At 40.9% G+C, this 21,358-nt stretch overlaps 1 protein-coding gene across 7 annotated transcripts in view; it reads right to left on the reverse strand.

The window, feature by feature from the left end:
- LOC146582105 (glutamate receptor 3) overlaps positions 1-21,358 on the reverse strand; it is a 93,901-nt gene that overhangs the window by 56,168 nt on the left and 16,375 nt on the right. For all 7 annotated transcript variants that reach the window (XR_014894378.1, XR_014894377.1, XR_014894381.1 and 4 more), the window contains exon 3: positions 12,581-12,820. Coding sequence is in view for 3 of the 7 variants with exons in the window: in XM_085291274.1 (XP_085147400.1) it covers positions 12,581-12,820 (240 nt within the window). In the remaining 4 variants the exon portion in view is untranslated. The remainder of the gene's footprint in view (positions 1-12,580; positions 12,821-21,358) is intronic.

Here is a 21,358-nt window from a genome sequence, read left to right on the forward strand (position 1 = left end):
TTCAGGCAGGTGCTGCCTCAAATGGATTTTTATCTAGGAATAAAAGAAACAATCCTTATATTTATGCTATGTATATGTCTTAAAATGGCTGCAATTCCTAAACAATTCATGCAAAATCTTTCTCTTAAAATCCAAAGTGGTGGTGTACAGAGGAAGAACTGAATGAACAAATAGTGCCTTTGTCCAACGTGTTATGGAGCTAGCTGTATACATTTAACTACAATTAAGTCATAACAGCCACACAATTGTTTTTCATGACTAGCCTTATATATTTCAGGACAACTTTCTTTGGACAGTTTTTATATTTGGTATCACTTCTTTATGGGTGCACAGCTACATCGAGTGCCATTAATGAGACGCCTTGGTTGAAGTTGAAAAGCTGTGAAACAACAGAGCAACAATCTGTTTAAAATTCTCAAGCTGTCAAAATCTCACTCTTCATTAACTGTTCCTGCATTTATATTTTATTATGTAGACATTACCATGTGTGGTCCCCCCCCCCTCCCCCCTCTATTGTCTTTTGAGGAAACCAGAATAAATAGTTAAAAGATTTAAGGTCTAGCGAGTCTTTGCCTCTGGGCTAAGTATGCTCACGGGGCTCTGAGGATCCCTCTAGTGCAGGGGTCGGCAACCTGCGGCTTTTTAGTCCTTATAGTGCGGCTCTGCGTGGTTTGGGAAAATAAATTATAAGTATTTAGCTGAAGTGTACTTTATTTATGTTAGTTCTTTTTTTTAACTTAGTTTTTTTTAACTTGTAGTTCTAAATTGGAAGATTATTGTGATATTGACATATAAAAATAAAATTATATTTTATTATTTTTTCATTGCTCAAAATAAGTGTCACACTCGCGGAAGCCGCCAAACGCCGTGCATTTATCAAGACTTTCAACCCCAGGTAGGCCAATTATGGATCTTCGGATCCACATTATGTCAGCAGCTATTCTCCTCTGTGAACTTTGTTAAAAACAAACACCGCTCACGCCTCACAGACGACAGCTTACAGTCCTGCGTAAAGATAAAAGTGACTTCGTACAGCCCCAATTTGCAGACGCTGTGCGCAGAGGTTCAGGCGCAGAAGTCCCATTGTAAACATACCACAGCAGACCTGACGATGTTTGCATGAACATGCTTTTCAGCATCTCTTTATTGACCACTTTTCACACACGGTTGCTGTGCGCACACAGCTGGCTGTAGCTTTTCAGCTCACAGCCCGACACATACCAACAACAGCATAGATGGCACAGACGTTAAGGCGGCGAGGCGTGATTGCGGGTGCCGCTCAGGTGCGTCCGCCTCCTCTGCAGCGGCGTTGCAGACGACGTCCCGCCACACACATTAACCAGGTAAAATACATATTTAGGCAGAATTTTGCAAATATCTATTTTTCATTTTTTAGCAGCATAGTGCTTTTTTCCCAGTTATTTTTTAAAAGTCAGGTCAAGGCTCCAAAAGCACAAAGGCAATATAAGGGTGGCAGCACAACAGTTTTTGTTTGCTACATGGATCATTTTAGTTCAGCTGTGTGTCTTTCCTTTTGTTATATTTCTTTAAGAGTTCAAAATGTGTTAAATACATAAATAAAATGTAATTTTCTCTGTAGCACTTCATGGATTTCATAAGCAACACACCTAAAAAACAATATATACAGTGTTATCTTCATTTTAGATGTCAAAAAGTATTTGTGGCTCCCAGTGTTTTCTTTTGCATGGAAACCAGGTCGAAATGGCTCTTTGGGTCTTAAAGGTTGCTGACCCCTGCTCTAGTGTTTGTGCAGTGGAGATCAAAATCTTGGGCTTAGGTGGAAGGCTTTACCTGGCCTACTATTAGTCTTATCTGGTATAGCCACACAACTTGTATACAATAGGCTGCGGTTTAAAAGGGTTGTGTATTATTGACTTCTAAAGCAAACAGCTGAAAAAAAAGAAGAAAAACTGCCAATTAACAGAAAAAACTAGGCTTTGAAACAGATCAACTTGTTTTTTTTTTTTAAAAAAAAAAGAAAAGAAACATGTGATGTGATGTGAAATCAGGTCGCGCTGTGTTAGAGCTCCTCAGCTTCTTCCTGCCCACAGGAGAAGAACGCATTAGAGACGTAGCATTCACCGTGAAGCAAAGTAGCCCAAAAGTGTGTAGCCAAGGCTTTGATGTGGTATTTACAGTAGGCCTATAACCACAACAGTTTTACTGCCAAGTGTTGTCCTAATCAGAAAGACAGCGCATGTCAAATCAAACAGAAGCAGCATGCTGTCTGTATCGTTAGAAGTGCATATATGCAGGAGGGAGAAGAGCTGCTTCACCACTCTGAAAATCCTCCCACAGATTTTTCAGAGCGTCTCCATCTCCCTCCCCCTTCCGTCAGTCTTTCTTGTCTATCCCTCACACATACTGTGACATATTATTAGCACGTACTATAACACGAAGAGGGGGGCGGGACATCCGTGCACACATGTAGAGCTGTGTGTGCACGTCTCAGAGGGGATGATCAATAATGATGACAATAGACTGATCACAAAAGTCTCCCAGCAGCTTTTTTCTAATCTGCAGAAACCGAAAGAGTGAAGACAGAGCCTTTTACAAAATAAGTCCAAATATTATTCTACTTTTTGTGTTTACTCTTGAGGATGACATTTTATTTGTCATTTCGAACAAACAAATTGGCTGTGTGACATAGACCGACCATCAAGGCAATCTACCTCTTCTATGACTGCTTGAAGCAAAGGCCAGGACATTTTGTTATAATGAAAAAAGAAGCTCCCAGCAGTAATTTCATGGCTGCTGAAGCTAGCAATGGGTAGGTGGTAAAATGGCTTTATTCCAGGTTCAGTTAAGAGGACACAGAGAGAGCACAGGGTTTATTGTGTGCTTATTGTGACAGACGATGGCTCTCATATGATGCTTTTTATTTTTTACAGGTGCTTGACTTGTAGTATATCGAAAGGTTACTGAATCACGCAGGTTCCTGGTGCAGGTTGGATTATCTGTATATTGAGATGTCACTTCATGTGCGCAAAATAAAAACGTGAGAAAGAATGCCAGCGTTGTATAGCTTCCTCCATATTTCTTTAATATTATTTTTCTTGTGCATTTTATGGCTTCTCTGATGTGCCCTTTCTTGTCAGTGTGTCCAAGCTGATTTATTCTTCTGATGCATGCATAATTTAGTTTTTATGAAGCCGCCGTGAAGGAGAGGGCCACTAAAGCACAAGAGGTGTATGTGCATGTGTGTGTGTCTGCATAAAGTCTCAGCTGGGTGCAACTGATGTCCTATTATAATGGCTGAGATGAGACCACAAAGCTGTGGAAGTAAAGTGTGGTCCATGACATAGACATGGTTTCAGTAGAGAACTGGCATTCACACTTATTATCTCACATTGCGAGCGGCGAGTATAAATCAACAGTTGTGGGTGACAATATTGCACTTGACTAGACGTTATTTGTGTGAAATTTGCTTAACAAATTGAAAAGGGAGAGAAACGACTAATGGTGTGTAATCCTGCATGAAAAATATCGCTTAGGCTTCTCCGCACATATGAAAAGCTGAAAAGCTTCACGTAAAACAGCAGCTTCTTGAAGCTAAGAGAGGCTCTAAGTCTTTGTTACTGGGTAAAAATTTCCTAATAACCTTTCAGCGTGGTTTAATTTAAGTGGTCTAAAAGAAAAGTAGACGTCGGCATCTCTTGGATTCCTTTTCAGGTTGACTTGTGGTGGAAGATGTTAGCCAATCACAGGTCTTTCAGAGAGGTTTTGTTCCTTTGGGTTGTTTTTATGATAACCTTTGAACTATAGTACAAACTATTGCTAAAAAATCCTACATATAACATGTGTTTATATGTGTGGAGCTGCCAAACTGAGTGAGCCACTGCATTCGGGCTATAGATGATGGCTGCAAAAAGTATTTTTAATCTTAAGGAATGTTTTCTTTGTCTTTGTCTTTTTTAAAAATCTTTTTCCAGATCATTGCTGCTTAATATTCAGAATAATAAGCAATAATATTTCATGGTTTTTTTGTGTTGAATCACTGTAGTTTGGACTACACTTTTGCTCTTCTGCTAACGTGTCACATCTCTTAATTTGTTATGCTGTTTACACCAGTGAGAACAATGCCAAACCACTTCAATCAAATTAAAGGCCAGGCTTGATTTGGTTTGCCATCGAAGACATTGCAGGAGAGCAGCGGGAGGCATTTATCGTTTGACTCTTTCAGAGAACAAAGGCAACTGTCTCTGGATAGCCAATTAGAGGGATCGCTGAAGAATAGGGAGCAAGGTTCGCTTTGGTTACAGTACAACCGGCTGTGCATGATTGCTCACCCCATCCACATATCTGTCTTTCTGTCTGTCTGTGTTCTGTAGCTTGGCAGGAAGTAGAGATTAAGCTAACTATGTGCGGTCATCCTCCCATTCAAAAGCCTCCTGGCCTTGTTGGCACATTCCTCAGCCAGTTGTGCCAGGCCAGGAGTTATCTTCTCTGCCTGTTTCACTGTGTCTGTGGGGAGACATAGAAGTTTAATACAAAGCCAAGTGGTCTTCGATCGATGCCTGCAGATTAATAGAATCTGACAGATAATTTTTTTAATCTCATTTTAGTGTGCTTGCAAATATTTTTTACACACAGTTCAGCAAAATTAAACTGCACCAAACCTTTTATGCATAAAAATAACAACCGAACCTGTGACTTAGCTAAAAAGCTAAAATGTGACGTGTGCTGTACTGACGTTCTGCACGTCACACAAGTAGCATGTCAGCACTGTGAGCGTGTCCTCTGTCAGTGTCACTCTTGTTCCAGTCGGTCTTTTTTGTCACATGTAGTCACCATCTTCTGACGGAGATAACAGACCCACCATGCTCCTAAGAACTATCATTCTTTAAAACAAAACCAACCTGTAAACACAAAATGGACATGGTCAGCATGGCCTAGCCCACCTGTTTGCAGCCTGCTTCTTGAATCCTGAGATTAGTTTTTTGACATTATGAGCTACAGATGACTCTTACTGAGAAAATCAGGACACTGCATGTTTATACAGTAGCCAGTTGTCAAATGCAAGGTAACCACACTGTAGTACAGTGTAAAGGATGCCCTGCTTTATCTTCTGTTATCCTCTAAATGGGGGCATAATTTACAAAATTAACATAATTAAATAAGACATGAAATGACCGATGGAGGCCATAAACTCTTCTGGATAATGTTTATTGAGATCATAAATCATGTGAGCTGTTGGGTTATTTTGGTCTTTAGTTTATTGCAGCCATAGGAGTCACCCCCCTGCTGGCCATTAGACAGAATGCAGCCATTTCCCACATTAGCTTTATTTTAAGTTTTCATCTTTTATAGTCTACGGGTGAGTGGCTTTTTGCTTGGAATCATAGCCTGAAAATTAGCTGATAGTGAACACAGATTTATGAGATTTGTTGTTGTTGTTGTTGTTGTTTTTAAATGTAACATTAATTATCACAAATGTAGGATTTCTCCTTTTCAGTTTTGTACCTCGGATTTTAGTTTGCTGGTTACTTGGTCATTTTGAGTTGGTGTTTCAAGCTGAAAACCAAAAACTGCTAACCACAGTGAACTATAAAACAAATAACTACATCTTTGCATAATTATGTTACATTTTTCCACAGAGGACAATTTTAAAAAAAATCAAGTTATTTGCTTTCCAAACACACAGAAACAAATTATTGCTTCTATTATGGAAATCACAGAATGACTTGTTTGTTTTAGGTTTAGGTTCAGACTGTTGTCTGGGAGACAGCTGTCTGGGTGATAATGAAAGAGCAAGTAACTTTTGTTTAGGAAGTAAATATATTTGTCTTGGGGACAGCTTGTGTGCAGTTCAGCTTCAAATACTGTAAAGTCTCCATATAATCAATCAGAATAAGCTCGTAGACATTTGCATGTTTCATAACAATCCAGTCCCACTGTGGCTGCGGCAAGCTCTAATCAATACTCTGCACGCACCTTATTGGTCCAGATTAGTTTGCTGAAGTGACTCAGCTGTAGTTGGGGTCATTGAAAATATTGGCAGAGTAAATCAAAAACATGCTCTGGGGATATTTTTAAGACTAAAAGCTGGGATACAGCTTCCACCTGGAAGATTTCTGCTCGGAGAACATTTGACTTCTTTGTACTGTAGTGGGGCTGTGACATTGAGCACTATAGTTTCAACTGTCAGCAGTTAAATGATAACAGTAAATAGCTCTGCGCTCCCTGCTTCAGCTGTGTTGGATCATTTTCCATCTAAATGTATCACATTTAGAATATTGATTGGTAGAGAAGATGATGGAAAGAGACAGCGGGATTTTTTTCATCATGTCATCAATGCCTTGGTGTGGTGATAGATATTGCACGAAATGCTAAAATCTTCTGTCTCATCATGATAGATTTCAAGAGGTGGCGGCTCCAGCTCTTGTGACAAAATCTAGCCGGAAGTGAATATCTTGTGTGAATTTTTCTTCACACGTCAAACATAAAAAGTGCCTTCACACTTTCAGAAGACTCGGTCATATTTACGTCATCTTTCATAAATGTTTTATTATTATTTATTTATCTTGTTATCCTGTTGTCTCTCCAGACTGACAAAATAAAGTAATGCAAAAAGGTAGCTCAGTGAATTAAACAGTGTTAGAGCAGGATGACACAGCAGAGATGAAAGAAGAATGAACAGGCAACTGTCCTCCTGATGTCTGAGCTCCTCTCCCATACAGACTGATCAGTTCCAGCTTTGCAACAGTAACTGGTCACAACGGGCCTGTCAAGCTTTGGATTTATAGGTATACAGTGCATCTTAACTGTTTGTGTGTTCATGTCTTTTCAGACAGAGCTTTAGGACAGGATTATCTGCCCTGATTAAGCTGCAGTTGTTAGCATGGCTGGATAACTAGCCTAAGACACTGTAAAAGGCAGAAGAGTTACAGCTAACACCACCCTAAACAGACCCTTATTTGTGGGCTTGGGGGTTACGTTTAAAAAATCCCATTGATGATTTTCACAGAATTGTATTGACACACCTGGAGTGAATACAAATGAATGCTAACGGAGTTCAGGGGCTATTAAGTAGCAATTATTTTACTAGATCTGGGAAGGATGAAATCGAATAGAGTGACGCTCCTAGTAGCACACGTTCCAGCCGTGTATTCCAGCCGTAACCCTAGCCTTATACCTAACGTCAACCACCACCTTAATCGTGTTAGATAGTTTCTTCCAAAGCGATTTAAATAAAATAAACGTACATGTGTAGATTCATTCCAAATGGTTCTCATGTTTCCTCATTTTTCCCAACTCGTAATATAGGGACGCGCTGGGTGGCCGAAAGCGTAATATACCGACGATTTGTCAAGTAGTGTAAAATGTTACACTTTGGGAGTGAAAACGTGCTGGCTGTTTGCACATTTCCATAATATGATATAAATGAGGTATGTTTCAATAATTTTACACAGTATAGCATAGGGCTGTTCGATATAACGATAAATATCGGATGACGATATAAAAACGTCTATCTTTCATTTTACGCTATCGTTTGTTTCGTGGTGTCATAAAATAAACTGTTTACTGCAATATTTTTTCATCGTTTTGATGGTCACTGTAGTGGCTATATTAATTTCTTATTCTCTTATATTGAATATAACCACACTACAGACGGACAAGCGACTGTTTTTATGCATTGTCGTTAGCAACAACGACGGTAAAACCATCGCGTATCCGCTTGTTTATTTTCCACATAAACCTTTCACAATAAAGCTCAAGATCCTGTTTACACTTTTCAAAATAAACTGAATCACGTGAAAGAGTATGCAGTGTTTACGGATGAGAAGCAAAAAAGAGCTGCCAGGTGCTAAAAAATAAACCTTAGACTCAAACGTTAGAACAGGCTTTTCCCCGCAGCACGCCGTGTAATAAATACTTACATAGAAAACAGAGGCCGTTTACAGCTTATGTCTAAAAATGTATAGTTTCATGCATCGGTTAAAACACTCGACTCCAGCTACATGACGCTCAGCTGGAAACACTTTACACAAGTCGAGCTGCCCGAGATTCACAGAATTTTCAGAAAATGTAAAATTTTTGTGATTTTATATCGTTATCCGGACAATAGATGTCTTATATCGGGATATGAGATTTTGGTCATATTGCACAGCCCTAGTATAGCATTTTAGCTAATTATACCTGCTTATTTTATGTATAGTAGTTGACTGGCTATAACTTCAAAAGAACAAAAGGCTGCTTTTTCATGACTGATCAACTGGTCAAAGCTAATGTCAGGCATTAGCGACAGGTAAAATTTTCATTCCAGCCAGCAAAATGTCATCAAGTATGCCTGCTTTTGTTTTTAAAGGGCCAGTTACTTCAAAAGTGCTACGAACACGGCAGCTCTGACATCCACACTGAGCTAACTGAACCTGAAAATCCCAATTTGTTTTCTTTTGTCAAACATGCACCATTTCTTATGACTGCTTACAGTTTGTTCTTCCCATTCATCATTTCTTGACTACTTTGCTGTGCTTAAGGAAAGGTTGCGTCTACTAGACAACAACGGTAAGCTCCAAGACGAAGGGACATAAGAGCAAGCTAAAAACATATAAGGAAGAGGTATAGAATGAAGTGAAATAGGAAAGAAGGAGAGACAGAGACTCATAAATCAAGTAGAGGTGAGATTGCTGAATCAGGGTTGATTGTGCCTGGGAGAGACAATAAAGCCTGTAATCATCTGTCTCTGCTGCACAGAACTGGCAATTATCTGCCCATACCTGACCGCCAGAACAGAAAGGGCAAGATCCATCTACCTTCACCCTATCACCCTATAGAGCTCCAGCTTTTAAGGGGAAATTCATGTACTGACGCAAGCTGAAAGCAAAGAAGAAGAAAAAAAGAAACTCCAGGAGTACTATTGATATTGAGAAGAAGTGTTGCTGGGATAGTCTTTTTTCATGTATGAAATGTAGTGGGTTGAATCAAAGTAGCTGTTTGGATCTTTCATCTCGTTCCATCCACACACATATTAACACACACGCATAATGTATCCTGTCAATATATTACCTCAGATAAGAGGAGAGTAGCCACTCATTAGGCTGGTATAACACTGCCTACGGAGGCTCCATTTGCTTCCAGTGCAGTTCCTTCATCATAACGTCTGCTTTCAAACAGCTGTCTGATATTGGCATTTAGGGTACAAATTTCCCTCCATTTCCCTCCAATACATCTGAGCCCGAAGCATATGGACCATCACTCTCTGGCTGAAAGCACTGCACTGAGGCCTAAAAGCATTTTTTGCCAGTCCAATAACAGAGCCAAATGAATAGTGTGGCTGTAATTAATCTTTTCTATTGACTGAATAAAACCTCTTGGTGGAACTCAGCTATGTGATTTTTCCCCCCCTCTGTAGCGCTGTGTGTTTTCCATCCCTAATAGAAGAGTTTGGAGAATAATTGCAAAGTTGCTTCCAGTATTATGAATGATCAATGCTTTTATAAAACACAAATTAAAAGGCAAAAAAGGCACTCAAGAAACTAATACATCGAAGCAGGTGCTTTGTAGCAAACATGAGCCTGAAGCAGAGCAGAGGGTCAGCTGTGATTTCTGCTTGTTTGTTCATTTCGCTGATTGCATACTTCAAAGTCAGAAATCTGTCACAGCCACCTGCATGCAGGGACATAATTTAGACTTTTTAATAATTAATTACAATCCTCAGACAAAAATTAAAAAAGAGAGACCCAGAGCACTGTGACAGATTAAGGTGTTGAACATGCTACTTCTATCCTCCGAAGGAGGACATCTTAAGCTCATTTAATAATAATAATAATAATAATAATAATAATAATAATAATAATAATAATAATAATAATAATAAGCAATTATAAAAAAAATAATAAATTGATGTGATGCTGACCTATAGTGTCACAATATAATCAGCAAGCCGTCGGCTAAAAGCGACTAACTGCTCACCATACCTCCCACTCACATGAGTCAGCTGTAAGTCAGAGCATGAGAACTACAAGGTTAGTACGTGAGCAGAACTTTAAATAGTTTCCTGAAACCGAGAGATAGATTCAAGTTTGAAAAGTTAAGTAAAAAACTTTGAAATTAAAGTACTTACAATGTAAAGAAACATTGTGAAAGCACAATGTTTCTTTACATTGTGCTTTCAAGGAGCCAGACTTTCCTGTACTGTTTTAAAGGGGTCTTGAACAATAGTACAATAGTTCTTCAGACTTTCTGAAGATCTTTCAGAGTTTTTCTCAGGATACTCTAGGCCTTGTACCCGACCATTTCCAGAGATTTGTTTTAAAGATTTTTTTTAACTGTGACCTATCAGTCCTTCAAACAAAAGAGGCATCTAACGCAAGGGATGAACCTGTGTTTTGTCCAAACATAAAAGAAAACTTGTATCTTTAGAAGAACTGCCAGACCTATAAATACTATCTACACCAGATAAACAATATCTGCAAGTCGTATCCTTTACAAACAGGAAAGAAATCCAGGACCTGACACAGGACTTGAGAAATGCATCTAGGTTGTCACTGGATCCATCTAATGTTCACCTAAGCCTTAAAAATGGTCTCAGTGGAGGGTGGTTGTCAATAAACCATTCCTAAGGGAAGGAAACAGGGATAAAAGACTGACATTTGCCAAATTACACAAGAACTGGACTGAACATCCATGGCAAGAGGTCTGATGAATCCAAATCTGATGTTTTCAGTTAAAATCCTCATCAATATGTATGGAGCAGGTCAGGAGAGAGCTACAACCGTGAGTTTACAGAAATCTGCAAAACATGGTGGAGGCTCCGTCATGCTTTGAAAATGCAGAGAGTTGTCTGTCAGCTCTCTTTTGCTCCAGAGAGGTAAAAAAATCATGCACCCTTGAAGACCATTTCGTCAGTCACTCCTCTTGGTTTAGCCAGCAGTCAGTGTCCATATTGCCAAGGGAGCTGCACTACCTGATAAGCAGAGGTAGAGGTTCTCTGACACATCTGTCTGCTTGATGAGCCAAGTGTCAAAGCCCCCCAAAGTGCTGGATGGAGTGCATCAATAAACGACTTTAATCCCCTCCTGGGGCCAATGTCCTCCCCCTAATAAGGGATCGTCTTACACCACTGGCAGAAAGGAGAGAGGTAAAAGTGACTTGGCAGGGGCTTCAGCACGGGGATGTACTGTACACTGGGAATTGTCTGTACACAGGTAAAAGGCTGTAAATCAAACGCGCCTGCTGTTGCCTTAATTGCAGGACGGAATTGGTGTTTTGTTTCCTCCTCCTCCTTATTTTCCCTCGCTCCTTTGCCCTCTATCGCCCTTTTTCACTCTTTAGTCTATATGTCTGTTTGTTATCACTCTCGTCCTATAACACCGCCTCTGTTTTTATTTTCTCTTTTTTATCTCAGGCTATTTTGCCCACCTCCGCTATGTATCCCACTCTGCCCCAGACGGTCTAACTTGCCAGACAGAAGCGGAAAAGCAGAAGGATGGGGGACGGGCAGTATTGGTTGTGCTGAAGGACGAGTGGGTTGCTAGCATCCGCAGGGAAGATCCAATGAGTGTCCTAGTCAGAGTGACCCTAATTAACCACATATTATCTGCAGGCTGTGTGGAGGATTAAGGCCCTCAGCTCTAGACCCTACAGGCCTGGAGACCCATAGACAGAGACTCTCTGCTAAAGCACACTTCATATTCTGCCTCAAAGCAAGACAGAGAGAGAGGTGGGGGCGTGAGGCAGGACCATGAAAAAATAGAACCAAAGAAAAGCAGAAATCTTGCTGAAGGGAAGACAGGTGGCTTGAAGCACATCTGTGGGTGAGGACCTTTCTATAATGAGCAAATAAACAAGACAAATAAAAAAAAAGTGCAGGAGGAATATGTAGTGACTGTTACTGACACCTTCACAAAGAGGAAGACATAATTTGGCTTTGTCTGTCATATCCCGAACATATCCATTCCCCCCTCTGCCCAGGTGGTGTTTGAATAAATTGAAGTTTTTGTAGGAGGAGGGGATCATTATTCTACGGAGAGATAATGAGCTCATTTTCTCACCTGACATTAAAAATCCCAGAAATGAACACTTGGCTACATTGACAGGTTGTCATATACACGGCGTCAACAAGGCAATGCAATCTGGGAACTACAGAGAACCCTCATTGACACAAACAATAAGCAGCCCCCACAGGCAGGCAGAGACTCTGATTTCTGTAGAAAACATTTTAGTAGCAGCTGTGACATACCTCATTTCAGATGAAAGACGAGCCAATATCAACAACAAGATTAAACAGGAGATTAACTGACACCAAGCAGCCAACTGTTTGAAGAATCCAAAGGTTATAGCTCATAGAGCATGCCGTCTCTTAAAGCATAATAGTTATTACCAGTGTTATGAGCTGCTGGTGAATTTATTTCACATTTACATAACAGCCAAACCACTGTATAAAATAGTGCAGTGTTAACAGTTCAAGCATTTACAGGGCTTTCATGAAGCATTACAGGGTAAATCTATCCCTTACTAACCCTGCTGTTCGTCTGCCATTCTGAGTCACTGCAACATGTTTCCGTGATGTAATTCCGGCTCTAAGTCCCGAGTCGAGGCTCGCGCTGTCACCTACCTCGGTCGGTGTCGTAGAGGTAGACGAACTTCTGCCATTTGTAGTGAGAGAGGAGGCTGAGGACAGCACCCCGGAGGGCAGGTCGCATCTGGATGACAAACTGCACCTCATTATCGGTGGGGTAACTGGGTGTGACAAAGGAGGTGTGCAAAGCGCCGCAGAACGAGGTCAAGGTGTTCATGGACTTCTTGTCGTAGAATCCGAAGATGGCGTACACCCCGCGGGAGAACTGAGAGCAAACTGCAGGGACAGCAAAGTACATGAAGGACACGAGTTAAAAAAAAAACATGATCATTCTCCGCAAGAACACTTTATTTTGGATACTTGACCCCTCAATAATATCCAATCGAGGGTTCGTATGACTCTAAAGGAAGCTCAGCGCACTTGATAAATTGTTAACAACATAAATAGCTTAAGAGTCAGAATCTTAATGTTGTTGTCTTTGTTTTTTTTTTATGATGTAGCTTCAAAAAATACATTATTAAGCGTTGTTAAACCCAAATTAAAAAAAATTAAATCAAACTTTCTTTGTCTTTTGTGCCAGCATTGTTGAGATTTTAAAAATAAGCAATACAACGTCTGCAACGTTCTCATATCTTATAGAATGAACAATCAAATATATCGACACGGCTAATTCAGAGTAGGTTTGGAGAGAACTCAATAGTGTACCTATTGTGAGTTACAAACTGGGGAACTTGAATTTTCTGAACAGTAAAAGCCGGCCAATAAAAGACCCTCAAAGCCTTTGTGGCTAAAATTATTACCCATTATTTTATAAGCTGTTTCGAGTCCTCTGGCTTTAGATTAACCCCTTAATTTTGAAAACAATCTAGAAAGGAATCAATATAAAACAATTCCTAGCGTTGCCTCCCCAAAATGCTTTCACATTTCTTGTAAACCTGGTATGCAACCTGTCTTACCACTAGTTCCTCCCTTGAGGTCCTTGCAAGAGTTATTAAAAGCAATTTTTAAGAAAGTAACCTATGACTGTGTGCACACGGAGTGTTTGTTGTGTTTTATATTTGTTCCATCAGTAATGGCAGATGGAGAAAGATTTGGTAGCTCCAGTTTCTCCCGTCAGTACGTCAAAGTATACTTTGATAAGATGCTGAACCCCAAACTGCCCCTGTTCCAGTGATAGGTAAAAGCATTTTTAATTTGAATGCTGATTTGTCTATTTCAAGTCTCACCCTGAAGTAGTGATACAAAAAAGGGGACTTAAAAAAATCTTCCTGTGAATACTTATGTACGGAGGCTGCAGTTGATCTGTATTGAGCCTTTACATGTTTTCCTGTGGCTTAAGGGGTAACGTTCACTAAGTATGGAGACAGCATTCTATCTGAAGGGGAACAGATCCAGTGGTAGTGGTTCAGAAATGCAAGAATTGCAGCATTTCTGTGTGTCTGCGTGGCAGTCAAGTGATAGAAACATCACGCCATTCACTCAAGGTCTCCCGCACCCACTAGGAGCTCCCACCGGTTATCGCTTTGCTCCCTCTTCCACGGTGAACGACTTACTGCAGCATTCACAGCAGCTGTGTGCACCGCTGCTGCCTGTCGTCGCTTCTGTTGCCTCCCACGGAAGAGCTGAAAAAGACAACTCTTTGTGCCTCGAGTGCCAAGTGAATCTAGTTTCATTTTCAGTGACCTTACACACATGTTTGTGTTTCAACAACTCCACACAGTGTTTGCTATTCTCCAATGTGCGCTGCATGATGAGAAGTATTGGGTCACACCTCTTGGTGTTTTCAGGCCCATTTCCACAGTGTATAAAGTGAACGCCAAGCCATGCGGTTTGTCTTTACAAATATTTGTGAAAGAATGGGTCGTTTTAAAGAGGTCACCGAATTCGAGCCATGGATGGGGTGGATCAAGTGATATATCTCAGTCACAAAGTAGGAGACCACATAATGTTACAGAGCTGAGGTGCATAGTGTCCCAAACCTCCTCTGGCATTAACATCAGCACAAAAACCGTACGCCAAGAGCTTGGTAGTATGCGTTTCAATGGCCAGTCAACTCCTGTACAGTAGGTGTGATGTGGCCCAGGATTTTTGTCTCTTAGTATCACAGTGTTTCAGTTTCATATCTAATGTGAACAGAGTCAAAACAAAAAGACAAAACAGTTTTAAGACGTGCAAATGAGGATCACATTTCAATAGACTGACCCAGAAGGTCAGCTTCTGAGGGAAAAAAACAACCACTTTAACTAGATGCACAAAAAAGACCCTGTTTTATAAGACTGCTATCTAAGGAGACCAAAGGTGGAACTTAAAGAAAATAAACAGTTACACAATCATTTTCACTCCAACATCTCAGTAGCACCAGTAGCATTTTTGATCAGCAACATTTCTTGAGAGACGTTTTGATTTGTTTGTGTATTCATCGCGCACTCTGGCGGGATTGGCGTAAATTGTTAGGCAGGGGCAACTTCCATTCACTCAGAAGCCATTAATGTGTAAACTAATATTTAGAGCTACAGGTGTGTTTTGCTTTCCTACCCTATCATGAATGACTGTTCACTTATTCTGATTGACTCTCAAGCGTTCCCGCTGGGTAATCAAGCATTCTTAACATCCGTAAACACTTTGAATATTCCAGAGGATGATGGGAAGGAAAAGGACGGGGAGGAAAGCTCTAGCCAATCTTATGTAATGGCTATGTTAAAAATTTATTTTTGATTGGCTAATGGACAAAAAAATATAAGTCATATGATGGGGAAACATCAGATATCGCTTTGGCTCTTGCTCACTTCTTTAAATAATCTCTGGTAGTATTCTTTAAACTGAAAACAAAACAGAAATCCATCACCAAAGTGACAGTTGGCATTTTGTGTGTCCATCTTAATCAAGGAGAAGATGCAATCACAAACACAAAATAACTTGTTTTCCTTTTCTTGTGCCCGCAAGGACTCATCTGACTTTGTAAAGAACTGTGCTACAGCATGCACAAACCTTTCTGATGCTCAGAGGACAACACAACAGCGCTTATGTATTTGACTCTTTAGCACAATTGCTGTGTGAATAAGAGATCTGCTGGGATTTTCCTCATCCTCTTTAATTCTGTTCCCTCCCCTATCTGTCCTGGTACAGACACCTCGTTCAAGGTATAAGCAGTCTCAGTCTCACACACACCACAGGCAGGCACGTGCACGGATGCAGAGTCGCAAGCACGTACGCACACAGCCGCGACGCAGCTCCTTGATAAGTGAATCAACAGATGGACAGCAGTATTGTGGGTAAGTGCTGCTGGGTAAGTGGTGCAATCTCCCACAATGAATGGGAGCCAGTAGGAGTTCCAGCTCTCGTCGAGGCCCACTTTTCTCTGCACTCCCTCTTAATTTGGCCCGGTACTGACACAGAACCTATCCTACGGGACCAGATCTGGCAGCCTCTTTCTCTCTGCTCAGCTGTCCTCTTCTTATTAGGTTGAGCTTGAGCAAGCCTAAGTTTCAATAACATGTATGTCCATGCAATCCCTTCTCGCTCTGCTCACACTGGTCTTTTTTGCTCTCATCTTCTTCCACGGTTTGTCCCCTCACAGAAGTGCAAAGCTCTGTGTTGCGTTGATCCCATGAGGGTAGGTTCTGCTAAAAACTGATATACTGCTTTTTTGGGGGGAGACATGCACCAGTTACGCACACTGCAACAGATCTGCCAGCATCCTCAAACTCCACCCCTTAGATATAATTCACAGTGAACTCTTCTGCTTCAAGAGCTCCACACTCTTTTCCTCAGTCTCTCCGTACTGTCCACCTCCGGAGTCATGTTGCATTCCAGATACCTCAGAAGTCTGATGTCGGAACAGGATTTGTTTTGGCCTTTAGCATGGTGGAGCCATTATTACTAACAGTACGGGCCAACTAAAGATGGCACCTTAAGGCTTAGAGGTGTCCACAGTGTGTCCTCTCTCCATCCCATCACTACCAGCTGCTCACTACAGTTTTTCCTTCCTACTTTTACCAAGTGGATCCTTATAGGGGTCATTGTTGGGCATTTTCTCTGTACTATTGTGGGGTCTTTATCTTACAATAAAGCACCTTGAGGTGACTGTTGTTGTGATTTAGCACTGTGTAAATAAAATTGAATTGTTCATGTAGCATAGCCTGAAGATGAGCTGCAACCCCTTAAAGGATGATTCTGGAAAAGAAACATCATCTCATCAAAAAATTATCCCTTTTTCCCCCAATTTTTACAATCTGCTGTGAGAAAATAGCAACGAGCAACTTGCTTTTTAACTCGGTGCAGAAGGATGAAAAAACAAAGTCATGTTTGCTCTTATCATCAACAGCAGGGAACTCACAAAAGGGATGAGTAAGTGGGTTTTTTTCTTAAATCAAGGCACCGGCTTTTGTGCGATATTGTAACTTTCTTTTTGTTTTACATTTCGTTGTTGAAAGCGGAACCAATTTCCTACATCGCTACTTTGCCAATAACTTTAATTAATTTAATTTGAATGCATTTTTTAATAATACTAATATTTTAAGAGTGAATAACAAGACAGTGGAGCAGCAGAGCACATACAGCACATTGGGATTTTTGTTTGCAGCAGCCAGAGAGCAATCAGTAGAAACACCGATCAAGCTGGTTCTTTGCAGTGAAAGGGAAATTCATTTGGACAAACTTGTGGGAATCTCTTGCTGTCTCAACACAAAGAACTTGTTGCATCAGTATTTCTTAACCTTCTAGTATCAAGATGCCCCTCGTGTGTGATTCTGAAGAGACAAACTCAAATCCGAGTAGTGTCATACACCTCTCCATACGGCACTTCTCTCCACGTCCTTCACTGTCTAACTCCGCTCTCTTGTCCTCCGTCCTCGCCACCTTATTTGACCTCTTCTTTTGTTGCCTGTGTTTTTTCTTTCGCCCCAGCCATCTGGTCATCCCCCAAAGCACACATCTTCTTCAAGCATGGCAGGATCTCTTTCCACCTGAGCGCCTCCCTCTTTCCACACTCGAATTGTTCCCTCCCCATATTATTGCCCCCAGTCCATCAGTGGACCGAAGATTGGTGTTGGGGAAAGAAAAGAAAAAAAAACATGGTACAGTCAGGGGACAGGGCTACTGTGGAGAAATGTCCTGCCCTCAGCTTTATGTCTCTGTAATTAAATAAACGTGATAGAAATGTTTTGCTCCGCTTGGAAATAAGCGGCCTGTCTCCAACTCTGAAGAAATAACACATCAGATAATAAGATTCAGTGGTTCTGTGTCACCTTGAGTTTCAATAATACTAATTTATTCAAGAGTCCTCAGACAGCTGTGTGCATGTAGAGTCATTATAGGAGCTTGTATGAGGACTGTGTGGTAAACAAGACTACATAGATAACTCCCTCTCATCTGCTCCCTCTCTTTTCTTCATTCTCCAATCTCATTTGCCCCTCTTTTTTCATTTTTTTCTTCCTCTGCAGCTAACTGTGCCTCCACCCCCCACCCCGTCACCACTCCCCCTTCCTGCTGCAGGGAACCATGCATCCCATCTCCAGTTCACTGGTCAAACACACACAGTGTGCCGCCCTCATTCCCTTCCATAATCAGGACAGTCGCTAGTGCTACAGGGATGTTACATTTCTGATGCATCACTTGAGATGCCTGGCCTGGAATGCTCGTTCAGAGGGATATGTGGTGTCCTGTAGGCACGCACGGCTAATTCATAAAAAAGAAAAAAGGAAAAAAAACAACCTTTTTTCTCTTTTGTGGCCCACAAGCCAGGGTCTTGCACTGCCTTGGGACGGTGTGCGGTGCAGAGGGTTGCAGCAAAGGGTAAATGTCATTGCTGATTGTATCGTTTTAGCTGTTTTCCATTTTTCCACATTCTCACTTTCTCTCTTTGGCTTCGTTCTTTCTTCTCTCAGCCAGTTGTCCTCCATTTCCTGCCTGTGTCTGGATCTCCTTCTGCCTCTGGTCCCCCCACTCGCACCCCCCACTGTCGCCTGCCTACATCAGGACCAGTCAGTCCTGCTCTGAAAAAGGGATGCTGTCACAGGGAGATAGCTTGTAAGTGCCCTGGGGAATTGCATCGAGTCTTGTCATATAGAGATGTGAAGTGCCTCAAACCGTTAACACAAATGGTAGAGCCGGATTCAAGAACTACTCAACTGCAGTGGTGCTGCGAAACGTTAAAAGGAAGCTGTTACTAGTCCTGCTGAATCAACGTCTCCAATCTATTTAGACTTCACATGATCTGCTGGGCTAAATGACACCAGTGCACACACTGAAAAAAAGAAAGTATGCGGTATAAACACTCACACGCTTCAATACAGCTGTAGTGGGTATTCGAACAGGGCTATATTTTTTACATTACTGATATGTGACTCGTAATGATGTCAAACAATCATGCTGCTGTTTAACAAGGCTCTGTACTGTGTGGTCGAGAGCTGAGTCCTGTGAAAACACAAGCTAAAGAAAATGGCAATACGACTACAGGAAAACAGTAAAAAAACAACAACATGATAATAACACAGAAAACACCAGAGAATACAGAATCAATCAGTATACCTCAGTGATACCGTGCCTTTATAACTTCGGTAAAAGTACCGAAGGAGTTTCTGGCTGCTGAGAAGTGATTCTATGCATAAAGGTATGATCCTTTTGCACAAAACTGTGGTAGTAATTTGCATATTTTTTAAATGTATATGCAATTTGCAGGGGAGGGGGAAAAAAGGACTTCGAGGCGTTATAAAAGATAGCATGCTTGCTAATTCTCAAGGATACGCTGAATGTAAAGAGGAACGCTGGGAATCCCCTTTGCTAAATATACCTCCTCTGCCGTGTAGGAAGCAGCTATACATGTGTCCTGAAGCATGTATGTGAGTGTTAGTCTGGTGGAGTGCATGATGGATGATACAGGGATGAAGATCCCAGCCTACGGATACTTTTTCACCCTTACCCTTGAGCCCACCCACCTAGAGATCTGTCTTGAAGACAAGCAAACACACACACATATACATGAAAATCAGTATGGAAAGTATTTTCCTTCACCTTGGTAAAAGACATAATAAATAATGTAAATATACATATTTTTAGTATAATAAATATATATAACAAACTTGAACAAATAACTCCAAAACCACCAATGAACAGTTTCTCTCATGTGGTGCAACAGAGGGCTTTTGAAAAGCACACTAGCTGTTTCATATTGTAAGCATGTGTTACATCATGGTGCTCTTTATTATGTCTGAATAAATGAGTATAAGGTCCCAGTACTGGCCTCTCTGGGTGCAATTCTAGTTTGTATGTTTTGTTCTTTTTTCGTGACATTTGGTTTATTGCTAGTAATGATTTTTGGTGTCTACCACCTGTGAACATGCTAGTCGGTATAACTGGGAAAAATACCTTTCGCTAAAAGAACTTCAGAGATTGTCAATAGAAAATTGTACTTAGTAGTCAGTATAATCTTTTAATAATATAAGTTTGCATATGGTAGTGATAGGATGTGCGATCCTTAATAGTCTGCAAAGGCTTTGTGTGCATTCCAGAGTGCTCTGGCATTCACACCCACATCCTGGGAGCATGGGAGAGGTCGTACCTTGTCTTATTGTTTTATGGTAGGATAAACGTAGCTATGTCAAGTTTTAGTCTAAGTGCTTAGATGAACTGTTGGACTTCCAGACCAGCAGGTTTAGGGAAGTCGGTTATGGGGTCACACACTGACTCCATACCTACACCCACACACACACACACACATATACACATCCACATTCCAATGTAAGGAACAAACACCCACTGATGTATAAAATAAAGACCAGGGTAGTCTCAGAGCTGCGAGTCCCTGAGCCCTCACTCTTGTACGAGAGCTCTGGTGGCTGCCCTTGCTAGCAAGTGAACCTGTGTGTTTCTCCTCTCTGATTCTCAGCTGAAGAAGTGTTTTAGAATACATCTCTTGACAGAGATGTTTATCGTACAGCTCTCAGTTAACAAAATGGTCTCAACGTAACTGATCTCACAGTTTTCAGTTTCAGTTTTCAGTTTTATTTGTCATATGCAAGTTAGCACAGGGTCAACATTGCAATGAAATGTGTTTGACGAGCAGCAGTCACTCAGCAGCATGATACAGTAGAAGAAAATATAATAAAATATAATAAAATAATAAAAAAAATAGAAAAATAGTAAGGAGCAAAATATTAAAGAGACATGGTAAAAGAGAAAAGATGACTAAATATATATGTATCTATAAATATAAATATATGTACACTAGTGATTAAATAAGAAAATATGACGGGAGGGCAGATGGGATATTGCACAGGAATGAGCAGCAGAAAATTACAGTATTGCACTTTTAAATATAAATATCAATAACAATAAAGTGGAGTGACCAGTGCAGATTAAACAGAGTACTTGTGAAGCTGCAGGTAGCTTCTGAGTGCGTCCTGTGGACTGTGTTGTGTGTGTTTAAGTGTTGTGGTTGAGGTGTCGTATGGCTTGGTGGTAAAAACTGTTTTTAAGTCTTGTAGTCCGAGCAGACAGACTCCTATAACGTCTGCCAGAGTCACAGTGCCATTTATGCTACAGGCTGCCATTATTGTTTTGAAAACTGTTTTGAACACTGTCATCACCATATCCCACGGCTTCATCTGAACAAATATTGTTCGGCCAAAGATGCATTATGATAAATTAATTTGAGAGTGATAGGGAGTACTACTGACAATAACTTGTCTCCTGTCTCCCTGTGCTTTCTTTCTTCTTTTCTTGCCACACGACGGCAGACGGCAGCTCCTCTCTGAGCCTGGTTCCACTAGAGGTTCCTTCATGTTAAAAGTGGGTTTTTCCTTCCCACCATGACAA

This window comes from Mchenga conophoros, linkage group LG2 (genome assembly GCF_057382185.1).
Source record: "Mchenga conophoros isolate Kocher_MC1m ecotype Shallow Benthic linkage group LG2, M_conophoros_male_GT1.1, whole genome shotgun sequence".
In the NCBI taxonomy this organism is placed as follows: Eukaryota; Metazoa; Chordata; class Actinopteri; order Cichliformes; family Cichlidae; genus Mchenga; species Mchenga conophoros.